The sequence below is a fragment of the Phyllobates terribilis genome, unplaced genomic scaffold (assembly GCF_046119375.1).
Source record: "Phyllobates terribilis strain yellow unplaced genomic scaffold, ASM4611937v1 Scaffold_5__5_contigs__length_657084704, whole genome shotgun sequence".
Classification (NCBI taxonomy): Eukaryota; Metazoa; Chordata; class Amphibia; order Anura; family Dendrobatidae; genus Phyllobates; species Phyllobates terribilis.
The window spans coordinates 163,361,671-163,370,077 of NW_027362765.1; the positions used below are offsets into that span (position 1 = coordinate 163,361,671).

Below are 8,407 nucleotides of genomic sequence, written 5' to 3' on the forward strand. Positions count from 1 at the left end.
ATCAGATATTGACTTTATGCAGTGTGTTATGTATGAATCCATACCATATATTTTAAGTCCCCCAAGATATGTAGGACATCACAAGAAATTTTAAGTCTCAGATTTGTAGTATATTTCATTGTATACAGTGTCATGGAGTTTTCAGTCGGAACATTGCACAATATGGCAGTACATGAAATGTTTTCATTTTCAAAATTCTGACTCTTAGGGTCTTTGTGATTCCCTAACAGAGTTTTAGAGTAGGTTTATGCTATTTAAAGAATTTAGTGTCATAATTGTTATCAGAACATTGTTCTTCTCTTCTCTATTCATAGCCATAGCCAACACCCTTTTTTTTAGCTGGCACTGAGCCTTTGATTTCTCCCCATTGTTTTCTCTAAATTGCTATTGCCCATGAAATTAGACTTTCTGACTATAGATAATGAGGTACATAAGTCAAAATAGTCATGGAGACAGAATGAGCTGGTGTGGCTTCCCTTTTTTCATCCCCTCCACAGCCATTGGGGCAATTGCCCCTCAATACTTCCTTGTTGTCAAGAAAATGCAATTCTTTTGGAGCGGGATCCTTGCCACCCAATAGCTAAGAATTTGGACTAACCCCCTTCTCTCCATGGACCATGTAAAAGCCATGATGCGCTTCCCTCTATAATAGGGACACTCTTAGTCATAAAAGTATGTTAGGAAATTTTTAGAATGTTGTCATAAAAGATGAAAAAAGCAAATTATTCATTTAATTTACCCATTACCTCATCATTACATTATAATAGTGCCTTACTCATGTCTCATAAAAGGTCATCTAATGCATTGCCTATAAATGTACCGCTCAGATGTTGCCACTACTCAGAATTTACCAATACTTTCATCTTTAAATAAACAAGGAGTTTATGTAATGTAAGGGTGTGGAATTGTCTGATGTACAGCATCATAAGAATATACAGGAATCTCTCCACCTTCCTTTAGCATTCTATGTAATACACACTATAAAAACACAAGCTCTGGCTGATCAACCCAAGAATTATTAGTCAATAAAGTCCCAAACTATTAAGACGCCAAAAAAAGCACATAAAGTTATCTATGCAACGCCTCCTGCTCCATATATAAATAGAAAGGCATAGAGGCAGTATCACACTTCCATCGGAGACTTAAGATCCATTCAGTTGTGCTTCTTTTCCCTTTCCACTCCTTTCTCTTCTCTTGTCAACATGAAGCATACCACCAGCCATGGTTATTCTTCATTTGGTGGCCATAAAGGAAATTGCCACACAGGAGGCCATTCTTCCAAAATGTTCAGCCATGTGTCTACATCTCATCATGGAGGATCGCATCAAGGAGGATCCCATGTGTCTCACCATGGAGGTTCTCATTCATCCCATCTTGGAGGTTCCCATTTCTCTCAGCATGGAGGATCACATTTGCGCCATCATGGAAGCTCTCATTTGTCCCACCACTCAGGAGGATCCCATCATGGAAGCTGTCATTCATCCCCTCACTCTGGAGGATCCCACCATGGAAGCTCTCACTTGTCCCACCAAATGGGAGGATCCCATTTAACTCATCATGGAGGATTCCATAAATCTCACCTATCATCTTCTCATATGTCCCATCTAGGAGGCTCCCATAAAATGCATCATGGCAGCTCCCATATGTCCCATGGAGGCTCCCATCTGTCACATCATGGAGGCTCACATGGTTCAAGCATGTCCCATCATGGAAGCCACCTCAAATCTGTAAGTCACCATGGTGGATCAAGCTGTAAAGCAGTCTCATTTTCCAAGCATGCTTCTAGCAGCCATTATGGAGCCAATGGTCATTATGCAAGCTCAGGAGGTCATGGTGGCTGGAAGAATGATGGTCTACTCAGTATTAATGAAAAACAAACTATGCAAATATTAAATGAGCGCTTATCTTCCTACTTGGACAAAGTGAGTGCTCTTGAACAGGAAAATGCCCAATTGGAGCGCAAAATCTGTGAATGGTATGCCAATAATGCCCCCAGCTCACTACCTGACTCCAGCCAGTACTTCAGGATGATCTCTGAACTCCAGAACCAGGTAAAGTAGCAGATATCCCAAAATCCTATTTTCTATATCCCCAAATTCAGTAAATTAGAAATACAATTGAAAACTAAATTTAGTAATACATATTTGCAAATAGAAATTATCTGATTCTCAATATACCAACAAAAAGCTGAACTTTTTTATGTATTTTACAGATTGCAGGAGCTACCTTGGAAAATGCAAGGATCATTCTGCAGATTGACAATGCTAGATTGGCAGCTGATGACTTCCGTGACAAGTATGTATCATTTTGTATTTAAGGTGCACTCAAAGAAAATTGACTAATACACTGTAGTATGTCAAGTTCAGGGCAGAGAGGGGTGATGCATGACTTCTATTTTTGGTGTTCTTTGTCGTACTCCACCCCTGCAGAACCATTAACATAACGGATTATATTTCTTAAAGTCTTTCTTAAAATGCATGATTTATACAGCAACATCGTCTAACCTGTGTGTTGATTAGTAAAATTAGTAAAGTATATGTAAACTGTAATCTGATAAAAGTTCAGTAATGTACTGCATTCTCTGCATTTAAAGAGATTAACCTGTCAGGACAACATACGGTGTGTCCTGTAACTGTTAGGGTATATAAATGTCATACAGCACTATTCCCAACAGACATTTGCTGTGGTAGATATGGGCTCTTCATGCCTGACTGCCCGGCTGACCACAATATCTTCTAGACATGATTAGTTGTTTGTCATGGTTTTTAGGCGCTGTACGTGCAGAAATCACGTGCCTAAAAAATTCTTTATTTATTGAACAACATACATAAAAATGACCAGATTATGTGGTATGATAAATATGGTGAAACAATCAGGGTCATAAAAATCAAATAGCAACAAAATACTTAGAATCAATCAATAAGACATTCTATATAATACAGACTGGAGTGTCAAAGGTCATGGAGAGAGTTTAGGTGGAACCAATACATAAAGGAGAAATAAAAAAAAAATAGGGTGTAATATAGCTCTATATAGGGGACTATACAATGGAAGGGGAAAATTGCAGAGGGAAAAGGGGTGGAAGAAGAGGGTTCAGAGGAAGCAGCGCTTTAGGGAAGGTGTGGTATGGGCTGTGTGGTTTGAAGTAAGGGAGATTAATGCATCCAGGGCGACCATATTTTAAGGAATTGTGAGTAGGTAGGAGACTCCAAGCTAGATAGTTCTTCTAGGTGGTATATTAAATGGATTTTATCTATCCACTCAGTGTGTAGGGGGGCTTGTTTGCTTCCAGCACAAGGGGATCAGGTGTTTAGCAGCTCCTACTTTTCAAGGTACTTTTTAAAATTACTAATTTTTAGGACAATTTGACAGAAATTGGCACAGTCGGCTTACTAAACCTGCTCAGCTATATCTTCTTTATAAAGAATTGTATAAATTAAATACACTCATTCACAGGACTGACATATGGATAAGAACCCCCCCCCGCACACACACACAAACCTATTTAAAGCTATATTGAGAACAGGATCATTGCCTTCTTATTTTCATGCTGTTATATTGTTTATGCTTAGCACAGCGCCTAAGAAGGTGCTTCATAGGATAGGGATGCAAAAATAGTAAAAGTACATTGTATTTTAAAAATCTTTCTCTCATGTGTAGAGAGACCTGTCAATTACCTCCAGTAGTGCTGGTAAAAGCCATACGGACAAGTCTGGTCTCTCCCTATAGTCCCTTGCCGGATCTGTAAAATATACTTTGCAAAAACACCTGTGCATTTTAGAGAAAAATGTACCAAGCTGTAATTGTGTAGCCAAACTCTGATTCATATTTTCCGCACTTTGGGTAGTACAAATCAGGCGACAGGTTTAATTTAAGCTTTACACTATGCCTAACACAATTTATTAGTTTTGCCTTGAGTTTTCTATATTGACATGCTAAATACTCTCTATGAGGAACACATAGTTCTGTTGACCATAGTAAATATGTCTGCTGTGTGCTTTCCAGGTATGAGATGGAGCTCAGCATGCGTAATAATGCCGAAGCAGATGTGAATGCCCTACGTAGGGTCCTGGAAGGACTTAACCGAGAAATATGTGATCTTCAGATGCAAGTTCAAAACCTTCAAGAAGAATTACAGGAGATGAAAAGAAATCATGAAGAGGTATCATGGAGTATTGCCTCTATTGTATTGGTTGATAGACTAAAGGTACCGTCACACTTAGCGACGCTACAGCGATCCCGACAACGATACGACCTGGCAGGGATCGTTGCTGCGTTGCTGTGTGGTCACTGGTGAGATGTCAAACAGTCAGATCTTCCCAACGATGCAGCAATGATACGGCGACCCGTAGCGACCTGTATAACGATGCAACGCAAATGCACGCCTATGTGTCTCATTTCTGAGTCACCAACGAGGTGGTTGGTAAGGTGTCAAACACACGGATGCATGCTACCCAGCGGGACCTCAACGATCAAAAAATGGTCCAGGCCATTTCGACACGACCAGCCATCTCACAGCAGGGGCCTGGTCGCTGATACTTGTCAAACGTAGCGAGATCGCTACTGGGGTCGCTGTTGCATCACAAAACTTGTGACTCAGCAGCGATCTCACTAGTGATCTCGCTTAGTGTGACGGGGGCTTAAGCAGAAGTTTTAGAACTGTGTATAACTTTATCTTGTACCACAGGAAGTAAACTGTCTTCGTGCTCAACTTGGAGCCAGAATTAATGTTGAATTGAATGCTGCCCCATCTATTGACTTGAACAGAGCCCTGTCTGAAATAAGAGATGAATATGAGAATCTTATGGACAGAAACCTGAGAGATGCAGAGAACATGTTCAGGCAAAGGGTAATGTTCTTTCAAGATATTTATGAATGGTCTGGGCAGTAAGAATTGATTAAATGTGCCATGTAGCTACCAGAGTACAAAAACATGATCTTGAAGGGTTTTTCATATTGTATACATTTATGACATACCTACCTTTAAGACCCACACCTAACTTCAGAATGGGCATTCCTGATACCCATCCCATGATTGCTGTGAATATAGAGATGGGTGTGCATGTCAAGCCCCTATGTTAACCCAGTGGAGCTTCATATCTGCCTACCTACTATGATCTGACTTGGATCAAGCAGACCCTTATGAACCTAAAGAACATTGATTATTAGTTACATTTTTCACTTCTCATCGCCACTTGCTGTCAAATGTCGATCATGGCCTTTATTGAAAACAGGTTCTCAAGGTATAAAATACAATTTAAGACAATAATATAAAAAATATTCTAGCAAAATATGCTTCTCCCACAGCAAGTCACATTCAAGTAACATGGGCCCCGATTCATAAAGACCGGTGTCTTGATGAATTTGTTGGCCAAGCCCTTTTTGTCCATTTTTCAAAAAGTTGGCAGAGCTGGCCAGTACCGGTGTAAAAATACTAAATGTCACAATGAAAAAAAGTCGTTATGAGATTTCAAACAGTTTTATGAAAGAATTCTGGAGAAAATGTATCATGAATCTGCCCAATAATGTGTAGTAGATATAGAATTTATGCTGTTTTTGTATCTACAGAGTGAAGAGCTGAATCGTCAAGTAGCTTCAGGTTCTGAACAACTTCAGTCTGTTCAAACTGAAGTTATAGAACTAAAGCGAACTGTCCAGACCTTGGAGATTGAACTGCAGAGCCAACTAAGTATGGTAAGAAAGACATAGATTTCTTTAAATTTAATTTATCTCTTGAATCTACACCCAACTTCTTCATATATTTTTTAATGTCTTGTATTGTGCTTTTACTATCAGACATCAGCCCTGGAAAGCACTTTGGCAGAAACTCAAGCTACTTATGGCTCCCAAATTAGCCAGTTACAAGCAATGATCAACAGTGTGGAGTCTCAATTGGGACAAATCAGGTCTGATCTGGAACGTCAGAACTATGAATACAAAATCCTAATGGATCAGAAGACCCACCTGGAAATGGAGATCGCCACTTACAAACGCCTCCTTGATGGGCATGATATTCAGTATGTATATCATTAAATCCAAAATGTTGTGCAGTTCAATAATTAAAGAAATTACTTTACGTTGGTGTTTGGAGTCAAGGCTATTCAAAATGGTTGTTCTCTTATACAATCTTTTTTCGCTAACAATAATATGAGCACAGGGTGTCCTGCTGCTCAGAAGCAATTGCAGTAGAGGAACCTCACAAGTTTATAATTTTCCTACAGTGCCATCACAGGAGAAATTAAAGGCTGTTCACTGTACTTTTAAAAAGGGTAGAAGAAACTAAACAACTTTTGGTTGTACAGATAAGCACCTTTCAAGTTTAAAGGCTAAGTTCGATGATCAGACACAGCCAAGAAGCAAGAATTGTGATGTTACTGGAAAAATATGGCCTACTTTCCTAATTTCATATCACTTCAACTACTATGACAATTTCAGACACTAGAGCAGTAATTGGTGCTTCATTGGTTATCTGTACTTTCAGGGGTACTGTTTCTTCTAGAGACCGTCATCTGCCACAGGGAGCCTTATAATATAGGCAATACTCCCTGAGAAAAAAGCATTCAAATCAGACTTTTTTCCAGAAAGAAGAAAACTGTCCCTCTTGTTCCAAGTAATTGTTAACTTAGAGGGTCGGTGGGAATGGAGAGGCTGTTTTCTTCCTTCTGTAGTAGACATTATTTACATATCTTTTTACCAGTTTGGACTTTTAGATTCCTTATGCCAGCTGGAGTCTCTGAAAGAAGAAACACTACTCCCCTGAATCTATGTCACAGTCCTGCCCCAGAGTCAACCAGTACCCGATTCACTGATGATGAGGAACAAATTGTCTTTTGGATGTGTGTCATTTCCTTTTGGCTTGGGTGATATGCCCAGTCAAGTTGCACATTTTGTAAATGGTCGGACACTGATTTATGAGGTCCAATAATTAGTACTGGAGAGACAATTTTCTTTCTTCTTGAGAGGAGTTAATTTGCATTCTGGTTATCTATTGCTTGATATTCATTGTAAGCTATCATAACTTTTAATTTATCTTACTTGCTTGCTAATGACTATATTCATGTTCTGTTTTTTTAGTGTTTCAGAACATCACATGTCAAGTGGAAAGCATGGTAAGTACATCGACTGATGATTCAACACCGAGAATTCTACTACATAAATTACCTCCACCAATTTAACACTACATGACTTAATGCACGTTACCATCTTTTTTTACCTATTTGCATAGCAATTGTATTGCTCAAGTGTGTGCTTTCTCAACTTGTCCCAGAACAGGAATCCATCATCCATAAATGGTTTTGGCTTCAGACTATGGCCCTAATCCCTCTCAAATGTGATCAGCATAGTTAGGAATGTTACAGCTCCCATACACACTAGACTAAAGATATTGGCTTGGATTGACTGACGGTCTAACGTGTATGGGGGTATCCCAACTCTCCCTTGACGCATTATATCAGGAGAAATAAGGGTTGGAAAGATGGAATTTTAACGTCCGGCATTTTTGACAGTGGCCAATGGCTTTCTCCGCTCTCTGAAAACAGATGAATGCTCGGTCATGTGTATGGTAAAGTCACGATAGATAGTTGATGGCCGACCGATTGTCTGTCAGCTATTGAATGTGCCTGGCTAGCTTTAAAAGACAAGACTTTTACGTTACTGGCATAGGCAGTCATCTAAATTGTCACTTTGAGGGGTTATGTCAGGAAATGATTTATCACTTATCCACAGAATAGGAATCCCACCAATGGGACTTTTACCAATCATAAGAACTAGGGTTCCTTGTCCCCTGTTTGAGTGGAACAGTGGAGCCAAGCACTGTATTTGCGTATCTCGTTAAGTCATAAACAATAAATGGTAACTAAGGCTCAATTTAAATATGAGACACCGGACAACAATTCCCGTGACCTCAGGCAGTTAGCCATGTATTACCTATTTTCTGGATAAAAATATCATCATTATTTTATATTTATCAAATAACTATGTCAATATATCTTATAGAATAATCCTACATTCAAGTATTTTTTTTCTTTAGGATCTCACCACAAAATTGTCCATCATACCACTGAGCATTCCCACGAACCCAAATGCTAATTGTATACCACCCACACTGGAGAAATGTGAAGACCAAGCATAAAACATGGAAAATAATGCTCTAGAAATATAATTCTATATCTTTTATATATATTCTCTTTGTATTAGTCATTGGAGATATTAAGCAAGTGATTCTTGGTTTAATGGTTTGTGGGGAAAAAACATTTGTCAACATGCTATTCATTCCTATAAATGTGTTTTGCTGGTTTGAAATTATGAGAAGGAGTATTATATTTTATATTTGACTCCAAACATAGAATATCCTTCTGGAGCCGGGAGAGTGGGGGATGAGATATTGAGTGTACATTTTATCTCATTC

At 38.9% G+C, this 8,407-nt stretch overlaps 1 protein-coding gene across 1 annotated transcript; it reads left to right on the top strand.

The window, feature by feature from the left end:
* The first annotated feature begins 1,202 nt into the window (after positions 1 to 1,202).
* LOC141270990 (keratin, type I cytoskeletal 19-like) lies at positions 1,203 to 8,088 on the top strand. Its single transcript, XM_073681085.1, has 8 exons — positions 1,203 to 2,051; positions 2,213 to 2,295; positions 4,006 to 4,162; positions 4,688 to 4,849; positions 5,569 to 5,694; positions 5,797 to 6,017; positions 7,075 to 7,109; positions 8,030 to 8,088. Exons 1-8 carry the CDS (start codon positions 1,203 to 1,205, stop codon positions 8,086 to 8,088), a joined length of 1,692 nt encoding a protein of 563 aa, XP_073537186.1.
* Positions 8,089 to 8,407: the final 319 nt, after the last annotated feature.

What these genes read in the sequence shown, in the direction of transcription:
- LOC141270990 (XM_073681085.1), top strand. Translation starts at nt 1,203, where the DNA reads ATGAAGCATACCACCAGCCATGGTTATTCTTCATTTGGTGGCCATAAA. An exon ending in GCTGATGACTTCCGTGACAA is followed by an intron (nt 2,296 to 4,005) that starts GTATGTATCATT and finishes TGTGCTTTCCAG; the next exon opens with GTATGAGATGGAGCTCAGCA. An exon ending in CATGTCAAGTGGAAAGCATG is followed by an intron (nt 7,110 to 8,029) that starts GTAAGTACATCG and finishes TTTTTTCTTTAG; the next exon opens with GATCTCACCACAAAATTGTC.